The 21,219-nt window shown below is 41.9% G+C and overlaps 1 protein-coding gene across 1 annotated transcript in view; it reads right to left on the bottom strand.

Moving 5' to 3' along the window:
- Positions 1-21,219, bottom strand: part of ME1 (malic enzyme 1) — a 193,499-nt gene that overhangs the window by 72,715 nt on the left and 99,565 nt on the right. Inside the window, exon 6 of the mRNA XM_075268253.1 lies at positions 20,037-20,140. Within this exon, the coding sequence (XP_075124354.1) occupies positions 20,037-20,140 (104 nt within the window). The remainder of the gene's footprint in view (positions 1-20,036; positions 20,141-21,219) is intronic.

Raw genomic sequence — 21,219 nt, 5'->3', positions numbered from 1 at the left:
ATTGGGCTGCGTTCACACTATGGTTGTGTTATTTTGATTTGTTAGAGGATGAGAACAAGGGATGCCAGAATGATGTACAGTATATACAATGTATATCTATCATATGGTGTAACTATATAAATATCATAGTAATTCACTGATTCTCACCCAGCCCTGGCTGACACAGTTTATCTTTATATGCCCATAATGTGGGGGAATTTTACATTTAACCTTATGGGGCAGATTTATTGAAATGGTCTAAAATCAAAACTGTCTTTGTTGCTCATAGCAACCAATCACAACACAGCTTACATTTTGTATGTATTCATCTTCTGAAAAGTGAAACTGGCTCTGTGATTGGTTGCTTTGCCAAATAAGACAGTTTTGCTTTTAGACCATTTTGATAAATCTGCCCCTATATGTATAACAGTCAGAAAATCCTATATACAGCTACACACATAAGGCCGACTGATAAAACCATATGAAAGAGAAACTGTCTTTGTTGTCCATAGCAACCAATCACAACACAGCTTTCAATACTCAGACACAGGATCCAAAAACTTGAACTGTAAGGGGGCGTTCACACTAGCGTTGGTGTCAGACAGATAGTGTCCGATGCTAATGTCCGCGCAAGATTTTAGCATCGGACACTAGCTGTGTCCGTTACAATTTGCATTATTTTAAATGGGACATAAAGATGTCTGATTTTTCAAGTGGACAGCTAAATCCTACATGTATCCTATATTCGTGCGGGCAGTGCGTGGCAAGCACACGGACCCCATTATAGTCTATGGGATCCGTGTGCTTTAACTGAACAGCATTTGCAGTTGCGACTGTATGGTGCTTCAGTGTGTGGTGGAGGCGGCGCTGCTAGGTGAGTGGAGAAGCAGCGCTGTCTCCAGGGCCGCCCCAAGTCATCGTTCCCTGCCTTCCCCCCTGACTCGAGTATAAGGCGTGGGGGACTTTTTCAGCACAAAAACTGAGCCGAAAAACTCGGCTTATACTCGAGTATATACAGTATATAGATTTTATTTAGGATCAGTAACCTCAGTAGCACTGTACTGCAGCCTATGTAACCTGGAGTGATGAAAAGTCATAACAGCAAGCACATAGGAAATGTTAGGAAAACACAGATGTTTGATGCTATTTTTATAAACTAGTCAGACAATTTTTCAGCTTTCCCAGCTTTCTACTTCCACTCATAAGAAATAATCGTCTTTCAGAAGACATCTTTTCTTTGTGTTCCAGTTAGCCTCAAGCTAAATATGTTGACATAAGTGTGGTTGAAATGGCAGTGAGTGAAGTTAAGGTTGCAGATGGGTTTTATTTTGCTTTATATGGTCTCCATGTATTTTCTGTGTTTTATTAAAGCCATTTAAAGATGTTCTCTGGGAATTTGCCAAAATAATGGAACAAAAAATATCAGGATACCTACCTGCATCCTCTTAGTGAGATGCAGCAGCTCCTTTTGCCTCTGAGGTATAATTGTGCAAAAATGGTCACCACTGCTCCTCTCTATATAGACCCTGTCTTATATGGATTCCCTATAGCTGGAAGTGGAGATGGGAGTGGGGTGGGGTGGGGTAGGGCCACATCGATTTCAGGCAAGGCTTAAACTCTGTGGTTTCTGTTCTGGCTTTGTATCAGTCTGGCAGGTGACCGTAGCTACACTGATGCCAAAAGATGGTGAAGCAGCACAGCCTTTCTACTTACCATCTTCTGGTATTAAGGCAGTCATGGTCACTATCTCAGAAATCCTGTTAGGCCATTACATAGCTTGAACAGAAAACAGCCCAAGATAAGGTCTGCTCCCAACTCCAAGCCATCCAGCAGCAGTGGACATTCTCAGGGTGGGCTTTACACAGAGAAGAGCAGTGGCAGCCATTTTTTCCCATAATCATCATAATCATACTCTTAGAGGCAAAAGAAAGTCCCTGTATCTCACTAAGAGGATGCAGGAAGGTATCAGAGCAGGTGTCCTAACTTTTTTGTTGTTGAATTTTTTAGCTAATTTTTGGAGATCCACTTTAAGTAACAAAGTTCCAGTATAATAATATACAATGCCCTGAAAAAGGACATATACTACCATTGTAACATCCTCGCCCATCCAGGCTTTGGCGTCATTCTCAGGTTGCATGCTTTGGCACAGGAGATGTGTCGGCTGTGATTTCTTTCTTTGGGTTCTTTTTGCATTGTCTGAACCCTGTCTTATTCCCTCACCTTGGTAATTGATTTTCCATCATACCCATCTCCTTTACCTTGGTTTCCCTCTGCTCCTCTAATAGTTATTTTTAGCCTTACTTTTATGATTGACAGTCTATCTTCCTATAAAGTCTGGTACAGGTTCTTTCTCCCTATTTATTGTTGGCATACATTGACATTGGTGCTTGATATTGCCTTGTGTTTGCTGGCTGTTTACTCTTGCTGTTTTCTTACCTGTATTCTTATTCCTGATCTCTGGATTTACCTTTGACTATACTCTTTGATTACGATTTTGTATTTAGTTGCTTGACTGTTACCGACTTCTTGGCTAGCTGACCTCCATTTGTTGTTGTTTGTCTTGTCTGTGTTCTGTGTCATCACGTATATCTAGGAAGGACCAGTTGTCCTCTGCTATCTAGGGCAGTGAGGCAAGTAGGCAGGGGCAGCAAGGGTTCAGCTTAGGGCTCACTGTCTTGTCATGCCCCTCCCCCCCAGGGTTCACCAGAAGCTACTGGGGAATTGCTCCTCTAGAAATTCCCTTGTAACAATTCTAGATATCTTCTACTATTGCTTTACTGCTGTACTAAATTCTTTCTAAATGGACAAATTCATATTCCAATACCTACCATGTGCTTTTTGGCCTGTACATACTAGTCCTGTCTCAATACTATGAAAATGACAGGAAATGTCTATGCAGCTAAAGATATAAAATAGTATCCCTGCATTCATCTTCATTGATAATAGAGACTGAGATTAAGTAATAAATCATTTGTGCATAACTGGTGCCAAAACGCAAAATCTCAAATATTTTTCCCCCCATTTAAGCCAATATGCATCCATTTAAAAGATTCACATCAATACTTTCACATCACAGAATCAGTTTACAAAATAAAGAGCAATCATCTGCCAGTTTGCCATCTTGTACATAGCCCCCCTTGTACATACAATTACAATTTATCACTCATGTTCATACTAGAAAATGAGTGGACATCAAAACCTGGAAAGTAAATTTGAGAACAGAATCCAAAGACATGATAGATGATAAATACTATATTTCAATAGTGATAACTTGAGAGTTCAGCGTCAACATTATCATCAGTGTGTATTAAAACTCCCAAACATTCCACTCCTCCATTGCCGTCCTTCCAGATTCCCAGTCTGGAAGTGATTAAGCACATGCTGACTAGCCTGGCAAGCAATGCTTGGGTGGATTCCACTTGTTATGTTTAGTTATTTTAATATGAGAAAACTGCACAGAAATGTCAGCAAGGAAAGTACCAGGGCAATGTGTTCAACTGTCATTAGTGCCAGATATATGCCAGGAGATAGTTCTGTAAGACTGTAAGATATATATGTGATTTCAGGAATAGCTATCCTTTAAATTTATACTATATGTATAGGTGGAAAATGACTCACTAAATCACTTCTATAAATGTATATTGTTCTGGGGGTTGAATCTCTGATCCTTTCATGTGGTGTTTTGAATACCCTTGTACATTGATACACAACTTCTGCTTAGAAGAGGAACAACAAAGATACATTTATAAGCCTACAAAGTTAAATGGGTTGTACAGCATCATTGAAAAATATAGCTGCTTTCTTAAAACAACACCCCAGCTAGCCACAGGTTGTATGTTGTATTGTAGGTTCATTCACTTCATTTAAATGGGAGCTTATCTGTAATAGCAGTGTTCAGTGTTCCAGAATGCCTGGAAGCATCAGAAGCCCAGGATAGGTGAGTATAAATGTTTTTATAATCACCTTCCCTGGACGGGCTTCTACTGGAGAGGGGCCCAGTGGTATGTACAAACTTCACATAACTCTGGGCCACTTTCCATTAACAAAGGTCCAGGAACCAGGCTTTCCCTGAATGCTTTCATAGTGCGCAGGGCCCCTGCCATCTCCAGCTGGCTGCAGGCCCCGTGCCCTTCCTTACACCCCTGCTTGTATGAGACTAATAAGGCTAAACATGGCTGAAAGAGTAATGGGATATATATAGGAAGCTCTTATATTCCTACCTTTTGCTTAATCCACTTCTGGCTTTGGCTTAAAAACACACAACAGTCTAAAATTGTTCTTTTTCCAGAATTAATGCCACTCTTGTCCATGAGCTGTTTCTAATTTTGTAGTTTACCTACATTCACTTGAATTGGGCTAAGACACAAAACCAGACTGAACCCACAGACAACAGAGGTGATGTCCTTGGCCAAAAAGAAAAGATGATATTTACTTGGAAAGGGAGCTATACATATTTATACATATTTATTATACATATATATATTTTAGACCCCATTTTTTAAAGAATTCTGACTATAGCTCCCGAAACAACCAAATCATGTTTACACATACTTAGAACTAGGTTGGGCCAAGCCAATGTCAGCCAACCATTTGGAAAATGAGTCAATGTTCACAGCTGTGAATATAATCACTCATTTCCACTCATCTGAACAAACCATTTATATGTTTTACATCCATTTAATAATGTATTAAAATGTAACACACAGCTTGACACTATACAAGTAAAAGGCTTGTGTACAACTTAACATGCCATGAACTTATGAATAACCCTGCAAGAAAGTAAAAATAATTCTTGTTTTATTGAGCTACTGTAGTTCCTATGTTGTACAAGGTGATAAAACATGAACACTGACTAATACTAACACATCACGTCTCACTGATGTTTCTTTCCATACTCTGTATTATTCCCCATAGTCACTATGCAGCATAATACTGTGTGCGGGGGCCACTATGGGGCATAATACTGTGTGCAGGGGCCACTATTGGGGTTAATACTGTGTGCAGGGGACACTATTGGGGTTAATACTGTGTGCAGGGGACACTATTGGGGTTAATACTGTGTGCAGGGGACACTATGGGGCATAATACTGTGTGCAGGGGCCACTATGGAGCATAATACTGTGTGCAGGGGCCACTATTGGGGTTAATACTGTGTGCAGGGGACACTATTGGGGTTAATACTGTGTGCAGGGGACACTATTGGGGTTAATACTGTGTGCAGGGGACACTATTGGGGTTAATACTGTGTGCAGGGGCCACTATGGAGCATAATACTGTGTGCAGGGGCCACTATTGGGGTTAATACTGTGTGCAGGGGCCACTATTGGGGTTAATACTGTGTGCAGGGGACACTATTGGGGTTAATACTGTGTGCAGGGGACACTATTGGGGTTAATACTGTGTGCAGGGGCCACTATGGGGAATAATACTGTGTGCAGGGGCCACTATGGGGAATAATACTGTGTGCATGGGCCACTGTGGGGCATAATACTCTGTGTAGGAGCCACTATACACACAGTATGAAGGCCCATAGTGGCCCCTGCTCATAGTATTGGGCCCCATTGAAGACCACCCATGTACCATTATTATGTTCTGGGTTCTTTTCAGATCCCAGAGTATAACAATCAGAGACCCAGAGGAGGATACAAACATAAGAAACACAGTTACTTATCTCTCCCTGGCTCCGACACACTCCTCAGTGATGTCGGCCATCTTCAATGAGGAAAGTGACATCACTTGAGGCGGGGCTTGCGTCGCGACACATAAGGACGAAGGCCCCGGCCTATGTGATGTCTGTGACGTCACCAAGTAGGCCTGAAAGCCTTCCGGAACCAGGAGAGGTAAGTAACAATGATTTTTATGTTCCCTCACCTCCTCTGGGCCTCTGATCATTATACTTGGGGGGTCTGAAAAGACCCCAAGAATAATGATAATGTTTGTGGGGTTCGTGGACCTGCAGCCTCACTTATCAATACTGGCTCCTGCTCACAGCCTCCGCAGAAGAAGTTACTCCACAGGTAACAGACTATTAAAAAAAAACCTGCAGCGGTAGCGGCAGCCGCCGGGCCCTTTATTGTCCCGGGCCCTGTGGTAGCAGCTACCTGCTATCCTGGTAGTTACGCTCCTGATTGTGTCACAGTCACAGGAACCTAAGGGTTGCAATGCAATCACTTATATCACTTGTAATGTTGTAGGGCAACCCAGCAATCTTTGGTTGCTGGGAAAAATTGGTTAGACTCTGACATTTAGCTAACAAAATTTAACTACGTGTGTATATAGAAAAGTGCTTCTTGCAGGACTTTTCGCTCTGGATTTTTTCGGAATGGGGAACGGAATGCCGGAACAAAATCCGGCTGCAGGAGTGAACTTAGCCTTAAAGGGGTTGTCCAGGCAAAAATGGGACCTACCACACGTCCCAGTTCTTTTGCTCCAGCAGAGTCTCCCAGGTCTCTTCCAGATTGTTGCTGAAGCCAATGATTGGCCTCAGTGGTCACGTGAAGACACCTGGGAGACGCCACCAGAGAAGAATCGAGACGTGTGGGAGGACCCTGAAGAACAGGAACAGGTGAGTATGCTTTTTTGAAAAAAAAATTTCACTGCCCCCAACTGATTTAAACATTAAAAGGGTTGTCCATTTTTGCCTGGACAGCCCCTTTAACTTTATTAACATTTACAAAATCAGCATTCAGACTATACACCACGTACTATAACCATGCAAATGTACATTAGGTAATGTACAATAATTTTGACTAACTCTACAAAATATAGAAGCATATGCTGAAAAGGCATAGGTGGTTGTAACCTATAAAGGACCTGGTGAATATATGCTTTCCAGTGGAAGATTGGCACACTATGGATTGCATATACCAAAAGTGAGATAAAATGTTAATACTGCCCTATGTTTGACAAAGAAAATCACAAGGTGCATGGTATTAGCAATATACAAGCATTTAACATGTGGCTTATAATATTTTATAAACATCTGGAAAAAATAAAGAATGCCAAAAAAGTAGAAAGCATAAAGTTATTTTTACATTTTTGTCCGATGCCGAGCCTGTGGTGAAACATTGTATAATAAAGGTAATCAGATACCAAAACTTTGCTGGCAGAAGGTAACAGTGCATATATTTGACATCTTTACCAATATTCTTAGTATAGATGCACAAAGATGGATTATTTGCTGTATTGAGATAGTACTACTGAGATTTACTCTACTGAAGTACCATGGGAAGAATATGCAAATCTGTCTTCCATGACGTAATTAGGAAGTCAGAATCTCAGTGAGATAGCCCAATAAAGGCTGCTCCCTTTAACATCATGCTCGACCTTCCAAGAGGCCTTTGTTTTGCAGTGATGCTGAAATTATTACCAGGTATAGTCTCTCAACCAAGGACGGCCATTTCGATGTTATTGCATCTCGTCAGCCTGGTGTAGAGAAGACTAACCTGGTAGAGGTGAGAGGCTTAGACAGGATTAGGGGGATATCGTCACTCCTTGGGGAGAGACCACCATATAGGTGTGTGGAGACTTATTAAGCCTTTAGCACTCCACTTTGCAAGGGACCATGGGAAGAATATGCAAATCTGTCTTCCATGATGTAATTAGGAAGTCAGGTGCCTCAGTGTTGCAAACCAATAGAGGGCGCTAACTGGAATGTGCAAGCCTGTCTTCCCTGATGTAGTTAGGAAGACAGAATCTCAGTGAGATAGCCCAATAAAGGCTGCTCCCTTTAACATCATGCTCGACCTTCTACAGAGGTAGTCATATTCCATACAAAGTGCCAGTGCACATTGCTGAGTATATAAGAATATGAGTAAATGAATAGTTAAAATGAATTGGACCAGGGGCAGATTAAAATAAAATGGCCCCTGGGTTGCATCTGATGACAGATACAAAAGAAACAAGGGACCTAAAGACAGTGGTGTGTGCAGTGCTCATATACAGTATACAGAATTAGAGGAGTGGTACAGTGCTGTGTCCACATACACTATACAGAATAAGTGGGGCAGCATGGTGGCTCAGTGGTTAGCACTATACCCTTGCAGCGCTGGAGTCCTGGGTTTGAATCTGGCCAAGGCCAACATCTGCAAGGAGTGTGTATGTTGTCTCCATGTTTGCGTGGGTTTCCTCCCACACTCCAAAGACATACTGGTATGGAATTTAGATTGAGAACACTATATTGGACAGCAACTGACAATTTCTGTAAAGCGCTACTACAGAATATGATGGCACTAAATATTGAGCTACTGTACAACATGAAAAAGAGTATTAGCACTGTGATATACCTAGATCTGCAGGATCAGCGTAGTAACACTAAGTCCATATGCAGGACAACAATAGTATTATTTAACCTCTCAGGATTCATTTCTTGCTTGGGACAGAGATTTATTTTTGGTCAAACAAGTTCAGTAAGAACCACACCTTAAAATGTCTTTAAAACATTGTGCAGAACACTTTCAGGGCTGCTAAAAACCTATTTTCCAATGTGTAGCTCTCTAAGGCACACACAACTAAGGTTATATAAACGTGGGGCAGTGATTCCCACCTGGGGTGCTACAGCACCCAGGGGTGCTGCGATAATCCAGTAGAGAAATGGCCACCAGCCTCCTCTTAACTACATCAGCATCCTTAGGACACCTGTACTTTAAATCCTCCATAATCTGTGTTAATTTTATTAGCCTTTTGTAACCTCTTCAGCTCCTTGATATTCTTTTCATGACCTTATGCTGAAGAAAGGATGGCACAATTACTAGACCTTCACTAGGACAACGATGGCTTTCACTAGGTCAACCCTGTGTTAACACGAAGTCTGACAATCAGCCACAAGAAGCTCTGCCTGGCGACATATTTTACTGCACAGACATCTAATTGAACAAGTTAATGGCTACCCTCATAATGTATGAGCAAACTTGCAAAAGTGGCAAGTGCACTTACAGAACCACACTTCATTCTGTCCCTTCAAGGGTGGAAATCCTAATTAAATTCTACAACTATCAGAGAATGCTTTCACCTTGAACATTGTACTAACTACTTTAATAATCTTGGGTAAGATTATATTCCCAAATTGCTGAAATGGTTTTCACAGTCCTGCAAATCCTTGATAGAGATAACATAGTACCACATTGTGACATCACTATTAGTATATTAGTACTAGTAGCATTGTGTTACAACATGATATGTGCCTCTCATTGAAGTTTAAAGGGCTACTTGGGGCAGTAAACTATCCACAGATCTTTCTAGACTGGTGGCTTAGAGTCCAAAAAAGTCCTATAGTAACCACAAAGAAAACCACAAAAAATATTATACTTCAAATAACCCTGACAGATTACCTTCAAAGTAAACCTGTCAGCTCCCTTGTCCCTATTAACTCATTTATGCTGGAGGTTATACCGTATATACTCGAGTATAAGCCGACCCAAATATAAGCCAAGGCCCCTAATTTTACTACAAGAAACTGGGAAAACTTATTGACTCGAGTATAAGCCGAGGGGGGGGGGGCTAAATGCAGCAGCTACTGGAAAAATTTCAAAAATTAAAATGGCCAGAGTTTTTGGGTGCAGTAGTTGCTGGGTGCTGGGGAAGGGGAGGGGGTGTTTTGGTTGTCTGTCTGCCCCTTCCCTGAGCTTGAGGACTGTTTTTTCTTCCCCCACTTGGAATTCAGTCTGGCTGAATATAGGGTATCTGCAGTGCTCCTATTAACCCCTTCCTGATGGAACAGAAGCACTGCAGATACCCTATATTCAGTAGACCAGGCACTTTCAGACACAGGGATACCTAATGTGTATGTGTTTCACAGTCTTTTTCTACTTATGTATGTATTCTAGGGAAAGGAGGGATTTACAACTTTTTTTTTTTTTTTTTTTTTTAATTCTTTTTTTTTGCACTATATTATAGTGCATTCATAAGCCACCCCCCCCAAAAAAAAAAAAAAAAAATAATAATTTTTTTTTTGCTGACTCGAGTATAATAATTTTAATAAAAATTCAGCTTATACTCGAGTATATACGGTATATTTTTCATTCCAATAATGGAACTCTAGACATAAGCGGGTTAAGCTGATGTCAGCACTGAGTAGTAGACAAATACAGTTTTCCCAAACATATCTTTGGTCCCTGAAATTAATTCCAGTGGTTTAGTAAATTTACTTTCATGCAATATGCAAAATATACTGTATACATATTGCCTATTGATTGTACACAAGTTCCCAGAATCTCCACACACTACATCCTTTGGCCTATATTGATTTTTTCATTGCTGCCTAATGTCAGAGACTTCCTTATTGACATATTGTGTATGAATGATGGGATTCCAGGACCGTTCATGCATACATGTTCCCTAATGGACATTCCCAGGGCTACATAACAAAAAAAACTGAGAAAAATTGTGACTAAAAAGCACATTGGCATTGCCCAGAGGGACGAGTTAGCCTACTCATCCTTTTTCTATTGAGAGTTAGAAAATAAAAGTTGTGAGCTAGCTATAGGGCAATAAGCCTTTACGCTTTCTCTCAGATATGTGGATGGTTTTCAACATAAAGCAGATCCTTTATAGCGGTGTAAAATGTGATTTCATCTGGCCATATAGACTGACTGCAGAATGAGGCTGCACTTCAGTAGAGAAAATGTCTGTAGTTGAACTTACTGGAGGATATATTTGTCCAAATATTCTTATTTTGCTGTCTGATCCTCAGGTGGGTAATGATGATAGTTATGAAGTACAAGTTTTGATAAATCCACCTAGTACATAAAATTTGTATTCCCATGGCTTTAAAAGGAATCTTTCTAAGTGAAAAAGCTATGCAATCTGTAGATCGAATGGTATGATGTATGATATATAGAATTGAGGAAAGACGTTCTGTACAACTTGTCATTTATTTATTCAAATCTCTCTCATTCTGAGCTTTTTAGTCCAGAGGGTAAACTAACTTAGTGTTTGGCTGCAGGTAAGGTTGTCAATCACTAAGTAGGACCGCCCACTGGACTAAAAGCCCAGAATGGAATCTTATATACCTGTATATGGAAACTAGATAATAGTCAGCTACTCCTGCTGTAAATAATGTGGTCTGCAGATTGGCTGTATTTTGACGTGACAGGTCTCCTTTAAACATACGTTTACTCATGTCACTTATATTTCATGGATATTTTACTGTGTAACCAGGGACTTATAAGGTCCACACTTCACATTACCTAGTAGGCACACTGGAAAACTTCCTAACTAAACATTACAAATCTTTTTCCAATCTAATTGGAAAAGTGATAGGTAAAAAAAAAAAAGAAATAGAAATTTCCCTCCCCTTCTGTACTGAGTGTCCAATGGCAGACATATGTAAACTCTAAGTGATGCCAAGTAAAGAATCACTGAGCGGGGAGAAGTAATTACTTCTACTGTAATGTAAGCACATGTCTACTTGAAATGGATTATGTTACTGATAAAAACCTGCAAAAATCTACATATAAAGATCTATGACCAAGTAATCCATAAGTAAAAATAACATAAATGCCATAGCTTTTGTATTTTTTTATTCACAGAGTCATATGAGAGCTTCGTTTTTGCTAGACAAACTGTCCTTTCTAATGGCACCATTTAATATTTCATATGATTTACTCAAAAGCTGTAAAAAAATTCAGTATTGGATGGAACTGGGAAAAAATAGAGATGCATCATTTTCAGTAAAAATAACATGTTGCATTTAATACCATCATGAAGATACCATAATAAACTAACAAAAGGATTAAAATCCTATGCATATTCTGAGACCTGTATATTTTTTTATTCTATCTATTTCAATAAGCTTTTTTATTAGCATATTGCTATGTGTAATAGGACGTATTTTTCCACAAAATCATATTGATATCTTATTGATGTGATATGACAAGGTTAATCTCTTACTGATCATTCTATATGTATTTCATGTTTTCAGCTATGCAGTCTATACTGATCAGTATATAAGCATCTTTTCAAATCCCTGTACCATAAATGGTCATATTGTAAGTTGAACACTCAGCTCCTCACCCACCACAACAGGTACTATAAAAACGATATGCCTATTGTCTTATTTATTCTCGGCTGGAATCCTAAACCAATGGGATATTACATTATTTCTAATCACAGCTAAGTATTATCTCTTTTCATTTATTAATCTCCTGGTGAGATTATAGTCATTATTTGACCATCCTTGAGTTTACCAGTTTAAAAAAAAAAAAAAATGTTGGTTCTGTAATATTTATAGGTGGGGGTCTCCAATGGGCACACCCATTCATTCATTCATTCATTCATTCATTTTGAAAGGAAAGGATCACCTAGAAATGGTTTATATCCCCATGTTCTGATCTCAAGAGCCATAATATATTCCTTATTTTTGCATTATCAAATAATTATACCCAAGTCAAATAAGGATAGAAAAAAGGTCAGAAGGACACAAAATACTAATACATAGTTTTTAACTTTCTTTTGAGGAAAACAAAACAGTATTCTAAATGTTAAACACAGTACAAAATCTTAATGATGTTTTTTTTCTTATTCACCCTATTATGATAAGGATATGTATTTTTTCTGTTGGCATCAAATCAAAGATACGTGTCTGGCAAGTATTAGTGAAGAAGATAAAACACATTTGGTAATATGAGATAGAATTGGCTTGCTTCTTAAACATGGTGGCGTATTTATGGTTCTAAATGAATCCCTAGAACCCTACAAATATACATGTTGTAATATGTCTCACTTTATATCCGACATAGTTCAGTTATTTTGATACTTTGTTTCCACATATGATTTCACTTCAGACACATCAAATCATTCTTGGCAACTATGATATATATTATAGTTCTGCAGTCTATGCACCAAAGCACAGAACTAAGATAAAATAAACATGTATACATTATAAATAGTTTTACTTGTTGGATTTGATTGGTATATGATATATGGTTAACTTTTATCCATTCTAAGCTGAAACTGGCCATACTCTGGATTTTCTCCTGGCCCAGGTTCTGTGTCCCTGGTTCAAAGAGAAGAGGATTTGGAAGAGCATATGATGCTTGCATTGTGTTGAAAAGTGATAAATGTCTTTTTAACTAGTGGACGCAGGGCCAGCTCCAGGTTTTTGTCGGCCCCTTGGCAACAGAACCTCAGTGGGCCCATTTTCGAGCAACAAATGCGCAAATGGGTGTTTCTTTTTGCTGAGGTGGACCTACTGGAGTATAGTGTAATACAGTCCATTCCATACAAGTAGATACAACCTGTTCAGACATCAAAAAGCAAAGAGGAATTTTAGGCAGACATCTGCCTCTGATTCCTCTTTCTTTTTTGCCTGCAGAAGTTTTGCAGCTTCTTTCAGACGAAGGGCCAGCAACAACTATGTGAGTGAAAAAGATACCTCAGTGACCTACAGAGTAAGCTGTGCTCCTTGCAAGATCTCCACCAGTGTGGCTGAGACATCAGATATGACCAAAAATCCAAGAATAGCCTGAAAGGACACCTCAAAAAGGAATCCAAGAGCATCAACTTCCGCTCCAAGTTGAAGCATTTGGAGAAGAATGAGAAATGTAACTTTTTCTTTTTGAGGAAAATCCACGCCCTTATGGAAATATCACGACAGTGAAGGAGGGGTGATGGCAGTTCTCAAACTGCTATAGCAACCTCTATTCCTCAAAGATCACTGAAACTGGCAGAAAATTTCGGTCAGGTATCGCTACCCTCCTTGATCCAGCAGGTGCATCAGCAATGAATGAGCTATTGAAGAGGAGGAGGAGGAGGCCTTGGACTCTGCTGCTAAATTCTTCAGGACTGGCAGGAACCCAAAAATTCTTTGTAGCTCTATAGGACCTGAGTGGTCCAAACTTTTTGGGGTTGCACGTGGAGTTAGTGCTGGAGGGTAGAATGTCATTGAGGGAAGAAATGATCACCATCTTTTAGAAGTAGAAGGAAGAGAGACAGAATTTGAAAAACTGGTGTCCCATCTCTCTCCTGATTGTGGACTACAAGATGTTCACTACCGTACAGGGGTACAGGCCAAGCGGCTTAAAGGTTTTATTGAGTGGATCGCCTACCTGGATCAAAATTGAAGCAATAGAATTGCTTCAATTCTATAGGACACATAGGACACACTGGACAATATATGAAAGTCATCCACAGGTCTGTGGACCTGGTCAGTGCCAGCTAGGAAAAAACATTTAAAGAGGACCTTTCACCATATCCGGGCACAGGCAGTTCTATATACTGCCAGAAAGCTGACAGTGCGCTGAATTCAGCGCACTGTCGGCTTTCCCGATGTGTGCCCGGTGTGAAGAGCTTACGGCCCGGTACCGTAGCTCTTCTATGGTCAGAAGGGCGTTTCTGACAGTTAGCCAGAGACGTCCTTCTGCCTCGCGGCACCAATCGCGCTGTACTGTGGAGCCGGGAGGAACGCCCCCTCCCTCTGCTCACACAGCTCGTCCATAGACGAGCATTATCAGGAGAGGGAGGGGGCGTTCCTCCCGGCTCCACAGCACAGCGCGATTGGCGCCGCGAGGCAGAAGGACGTCTCTGGCTAATGGTCAGAAACGCCCTTCTGACTGTAAAGCGCTATGGTACCGGGACCGATAGCGCTTTACACCGGGCACAGATCAGGAAAGCCGACAGTGCGCTGAATTCAGCGCACTGTCAGCTTTCTGGCAGTATATAACACTGCCTGTGCCCAGATATGGTGAAAGGTCCTCTTTAATAGTGTTTCACACATTTTTGTGAATAAGGTAATGTAAAAGTTCAGTTTCGGGAAAATGTTCTGTTCTTATGTTAACCTCATGTACCTTGACATTTCTAGTATGGTTCAAGTGAACAAGCGGTAGACTGGCCCCTTTTCTGCTCTGCTCTAGGGTTAGATTGTTAGGTTAGGTTAGACTGCCTTCTTTCACTACTTTTTGTTTGTGATTTTTTCTTTTAGAAATTTTTTTGCAGAGTCTATATGACAGAATCCAGAGATCAGAGGGAACACCAAACTAATACCATACAGTCAAGAGTCAAAGTGCCATTTGTACATGAATAATGTGATCGTCTTATGCACCAACCAGCGTTCTGTAACTGATCTCATCTAGAACTGCAAGGTATTACGCAGAACTTTAGAAACAATGGTCAATTGCAGAAAGTTGAAACCATTATCTTTGCGGAATGATCATAGACTTCCTCTGCCCCCTTCCCCTTCTTATCTACCCAAGCTTCATCAAGATCCTGGGAATCTGGTTCTAGAAAGAAGGAGTATCCCTAAAATTCCAATTGGATCCTTAAAGAGGCTCTATCACTGGGAAAAATCATTTTTATCTAATCACATGCTTGCATAGGCTTTAGAAATGCTACTTCACACCTGCCTTTAGTACGTAGATTGCTTCAGTGGTGTCTGAATAAGTCCGTTTTTATTCATATGCTAATGAGCCTCCAACCAGCTCAGGAAGTTCCCAGCAGCCTCCTCTCTTCTATTATCTTCTATGTGTGTGAAGCAAACAGGAAGCTGAGTCATCAGCAGCCTCCCATAGAAAACAGCAGAGAGAGGTGTGCACCATCTATCGTGCACTAGTCTAATTAGCATATGAATAAAAACGGACTTATTCAGAAACCATTGAGGCAATCTACATACAAAAGGTAGGTGTGAAATAGACTTTCTAAAGGCTATGCAAAGGTGTGATTAGTTAAAAATGACTTTTCCTAGTGAGAGCCCCTTTAAGCCTCAGGCAGCTCACCATCAAAGGAAATACTCTTGTGCCATGTAATGACATCCTGCTGGTCTTCACAGTGCAAGTCTGGCCTCCAAACCATTACTTAATCTGGGGCTCCAAACTGGACGGAGTGAACCAGACTATTATTTGGGAAAGGAATCTATGACATCCCCTCTCTGCTGTGGAAATCTTTGGTTTGACTGCATCTGAAAGACTTTGAAAAAACTGATTGCGGCTCAGCAAGTCCATGTCCCACTACTTTCTCCTGCCCAGGGGCGTAACTACCGTGGTAGCAGCAGTAGCAGCTGCCACAGGGCCCGGGCCATTAGGGGGCCCGGTGACAGCCGCTACCGCTGCGGTTTTTTTCAATAGGCAGTTACGGGCCCTATTCACTTGCCGATCCTGGCTGGGCCGGGATCGGCAAGTGTCACCGCGGGCCCCACAGAGGCTATCATTATACTCGGGGGTCTTTGCAGACCCCCGAGTATAATGACCGGCGGATCGGGAGAGGTAATAAACATAAAACACTGTTACTTACCTCTCCGCGATCCTGCCAGGCCTCCGTCCTACTGCTGTCTGACGTCTCTGACGTCACATGAACCCGGCATGCTTCCCGGGTCATGTGACGTCCGACGTCATTAACGAAGGACGCGAGAGGAGGACAGCACAGCACAGGAGCCGGGGAACAGGTAAGAAGCAACAGTGGGGTTTTTTTTAATGTTTTTATTCCCGATTTAGTCTCCGATTATTATACTCTGGGGTCTGAAAAGACCTCAGAGTATAATAATTGTTTATGGGTGTCCACAGAGGGACACTATTGGGGTTAACACTGTGTGCAGGGGACACTATAGGGGTTAACACTGTGTGTGCAGGGGACACTATAGGGGTTAACACTGTGTGTGTAGGGGACACTATAGGGGTTAACACCGTGTGTGCATGGGACACTATAGGGGTTAACACTGTGTGCATTGGACACTATAGGGGTTAACACTGTGTGTGCAGGGGACACTATAGGGGTTAACACTGTGTGTGCAGGGGACACTATAGGGGTTAACACTGTGTGTGCAGGGGACACTATAGGGGTTAACACTGTGTGTGCAGGGGACACTATAGGGGTTAACACTGTGTGTGCAGGGGACACTATAGGGGTTAACACTGTGTGTGCAGGGGACACTATAGGGGTTAACACTGTGTGTGCAGGGGACACTATAGGGGTTAACACTGTGTGTGCAGGGGACACTATAGGGGTTAACACTGTGTGTGCAGGGGACACTATAGGGGTTAACACTGTGTGTGCAGGGGACACTATAGGGGTTAACACTGTGTGTGCAGGGGACACTATAGGGGTTAACACTGTGTGTGCAGGGGACACTATTGGGGTTAATACTGTGTGTGCAGGGGACACTATTGGGGTTAATACTGTGTGCAGGGGCAAGTAAGTAAGGGACATAATAGAGTGCGGAGGAGGGGGTCAGTCGAGGTCTTCGGCGTCAGTTGGGATGGGGGGGGCCCCATGTCAAAAGTTCGCCACGGGGCCCCGCCATTCCTAGTTACGCCACTGCTCCTGCCTCTTTGGGATGGGACACGTGGGACAACTGCTACCTTCACAACTTGGACATTCTAACAGGACAAATTTGCAAAGGAACACCATTTGGAGGGAGTCAGTTTAACTTGTGGAAACCTAAGATTATCCACAAACTCATCCAAGCAAATTACTAAGTCTAGAATGGAGTCTATTCCAGGGTTTCCTGCTGCCACCACTTAGACTGTTTGGAAAATCTTGCATTTTATCAGATTAACCAATAGGTAAAAATATCTGGCATGGTGTGAGTTTAAGGTTGAGGCAGGAGTGTAACTGGGGTAGCAGCTGCCACAGGGCCCGGGACATTAGGGGGCCCGTGGCAGTTGCTACAACTGCAGATTTTTTTTGTTTATTTTTTTAATAGGAGTAACTCCAGCAGGTAATGGGCCCTATTTACTTACCGATCCTCGCTCCTTCTCACAGCAGCCAGCATTTCCCCTTCTGCAGAGGTGGCTGTAATAAGGAGAAGGATCAGTAAGTAAGGCCACGGGCCCGTGAACCCGACAAACACAGCTATCATTATACTCGTGGGTCTTTTCAGACCCCAAGTATTATGATCGTTGGGCCAGGGGAGGTGAGGAAAAAATAAAAAACACTGTTACTTACGTCTCCTGGGCTCCGGAAGGCTTTGGGCCTACGTGGTGATGTTCCAGACGTCACGTGTGGTGAACTTGCGTTCTTATGTGTTGCGACGCAAGCCCAGCTCAAGTGACATCTCTTCCATCATTGAAGATGGCCGACATCAGTGGGGAGTTCCCCAGAGCCCAGCAGAGGTAAGTAACAGTGTTTTTTATGTTTGTATCCTCCTCTGGGTCTCTGATTATTACACTCTGGGGTCATACACAGACGTTTCCTGAACATGAGTGTCGCATTCCATGTATCAAGCCACTCGTAACCAATAGTCAACGCCAGAAGCGTCTTATCTGGGCCAAGGAGAGAAAGAACTGGACTGTTGCTCAGTGGGCAAAGGTGTTGTTTTCAGATGAAAGTAAATTTTGTATTTAATTTGGAAATTAACCTCCCACAGTCTGGAGGAGAGGCCGCTGTACACAATTCAAGTTGCTTGAGGTCTAGTGTGAAGGTTCCACAATTGGTGATGGTTTGGGGAGCTATGTCATCTGCTGGTGTAGACCCACTGTGTTTTATCAAGAACAAAGTCAACACAGCTGTCTACTAGGAAATTCTAGAGCACTTCAGGCTTCCTCTGCCGACAAGCTTTTTGGAGATGTAATTTTCATTTTCCAACAGGACTTGGTACCTGTCCACACTGCCAGAAGGATGGGTAACAAAAATCCCGCTAAAGCGTCCTTCTGAATGCGTGTGCTTGCATGACCGGCTCTCCATTTACATCTATGGGCTACATCCACTGCCGGAGATTACAGTCCTGGCAATTAGCACTGAATCGAGTGCCAATCCCGCAAGTGCACTTGCACTCCATTCATATGGAGTCTTTGGGGAACTTTTGGTCTCCTGTTCTCCTGATCATTGGGGGACCAAGCAATCGAGCCGCAGCTGTTGGACAGTGGATATGTCCAATATATGTGTCCACAACGGCATAATTCCTTTAAGGGTATTGATTATTTGCAAATCGAGATTTACTCAGCATATTTCTTATTGTACACCTATCTGTTGGCCTAATAGAGTACGTAGAAATATGTGATTATGGAAGAAATAATGCACAAGAACATGCAGAGTTTATCAGGATATACTTTTATATTTGAAAAAAAGTCTTTCCTCTCCATCAAATTTGATATTATATAAGGACATTTTTTGAGGACACATTGAATAAAATATGACCCTTATAGTTCCCCACTGGAGACGTAGGGATCACTGGAATATGAGGTTAAATAGAAAGCTGCTTCCTTGAAATATAGGGTTTCTCTTGCCACATCAACATAAATCCAGACCCTGGCAACATTTTCCACTTGCTGTAAACAAGAACCTGAGCACAGTCCCAGACTTCTCAGTGTGTATGAAGTTACTTCGCAAATTCTGAATGAAAGTCTTAAAGAAAATACTTTCTTCATTGAAACTAACTTAGCTTATGGAAAAGATTGCATGGATTAAAAAGGTTTTTAGGGTTCGGGGTATCCTAAGGTCACTGACAATCTGACTCTGGGTTCAGCTGTGTGAAAGTGTTGCTCCTACTTTGCATCCTGTTCATTGTTTACATGCATTATAGCGGCCGAGCAGGACATTACAATTTTGTCCTATTCAAGTGAATTTTTAAACATATTTTTACACTTGTCACTTGACTCAGACTGCAGAATTTACATGGAACAGCTGTTCATTTCCACGTCTGCTATGTGTGAACATTGACTACCACACTCACAAGGGAGTGAAAGTTACATACTGCAGACACTTGTATTAAATGTACAAAAAAAAAAAAGCCAGACCAGACAGACAAGGTCCATTCACACGTTTTTTTGCGAGGATTTTGGCGCTGAATCCGTGTCAGAATCCACGTGGGAAAAACGCCACCCCATAGAGTTCTATGGGTTCTGTTAGCTTTTTTTTCCTGCTAACAAATAGATGGTATAAGCTTAGACTAGGCACAAAATGTATTAGCCAGCATCAGCCGATGTGAAAAATCTGGAGCAGTTTAAAATTGTTTAGGTCTATTATACTGTCTAAAAATAGTCAGGATTAGTAGATCCATCATAAGCATCCACAGTGGGTGAATCTCAATGTACTCCATTACTACTTTAATATACAAAAAAAGGTCTTTGTACTGGATACATTATACTGTTTCTAAAGTTACTGAATGGAAAAGGACCAATGTGCCTGCTTACCTTTCAGTCACAGCTTTCATGAATTCTTCCACAAGGTCATCATAGGCTTTGCCTCTTACTCGCTTGTGTCTTAGTCCAATATAAAGAGGGTCTTGTAGTAATTCCTATACAATAAAAAGATAAAGTGAGTCTGTTGAGTAGCTGGAAACTGATACCCAGGTCAATACCTGTAAGGGATGATACTTGCTATTTATATTTCACAGATCTTGCTGCTTGAGTGCTTTTTAGCTTAGTTCCATTAGGGCAGGGGTAGGGAACCTTTGGCTCTCCAGCTGTTGTGAAACTACAACTCCCAGCATGCTCCATTCACTTCCATGGGAGTTCCCAGAACAACAGAGCCAATATGCATGCTGGGAGTTGTAGTTTTGCAAAAGCTGGAGAGCCGTACGTTCCCTACCCCTGCATTAGGGCATACCTGTGATCTGGGGCTACAGTTTAGCTACAGTGCCAGAGGTAGCTTATAGAAAAGATTGCTTGATTTAAAAAGGGTTTTAGGGTTCGGGGTATGGATGAGCTATCCTAAGGTCACTGGCAGTCTCATTCTTGGTTCTGCTATGTGAAGATGTTGCAACAGCAGTGGCGTAACTACCGTGGTAGCAGCAGTAGCAGCTGCCACAGGGCCCGGGCCATTAGGGGGCCCGGTGACAGCCGCTACCGCTGCGTTTTTTTTTTCAATAGGCAGTTACGGGCCCTATTCACTTGCCGATCCTGGCTGGGCCGGGATCGGCAAGTGACACCGCGGGCCCCACAGGGGCTATCATTATACTCGGGGGTCTTTGCAGACCCCCGAGTATAATGACCGGCGGATCGGGAGAGGTAATAAACATAAAAAACTGTTACTTACCTCTCCGCGATCCTGCTAGGCCTCCGTCCTACTGTTGTCTGATGTCTCTGACGTCACATGAACCCGGCATGCTTCCCGGGTCATGTGACGTCCGACGTCATTAACGAAGGACGCGAGCGCTGGTCAGCACAGGAGGACAGCACAGCACAGCAGCCGGGGAACAGGTAAGAAGCAACAGTGTTTTGGTTTTTTTTAATGTTTTTATTCCCCGGGTCTCCGATTATTATACTCTGGGGTCTGAAAAGACCCCAGAGTATAATAATTGTTTATGGGTGTCCACAGAGGGACATAATACTGTGTGCAGGGGCCACTATTGGGGTTAATACTGTGTGCAGGGGC

The sequence above is a fragment of the Leptodactylus fuscus genome, chromosome 3 (genome assembly GCF_031893055.1).
Source record: "Leptodactylus fuscus isolate aLepFus1 chromosome 3, aLepFus1.hap2, whole genome shotgun sequence".
Lineage (NCBI taxonomy): Eukaryota > Metazoa > Chordata > Amphibia > Anura > Leptodactylidae > Leptodactylus > Leptodactylus fuscus.
This window is presented reverse-complemented; position numbering and strand designations above follow the sequence as displayed.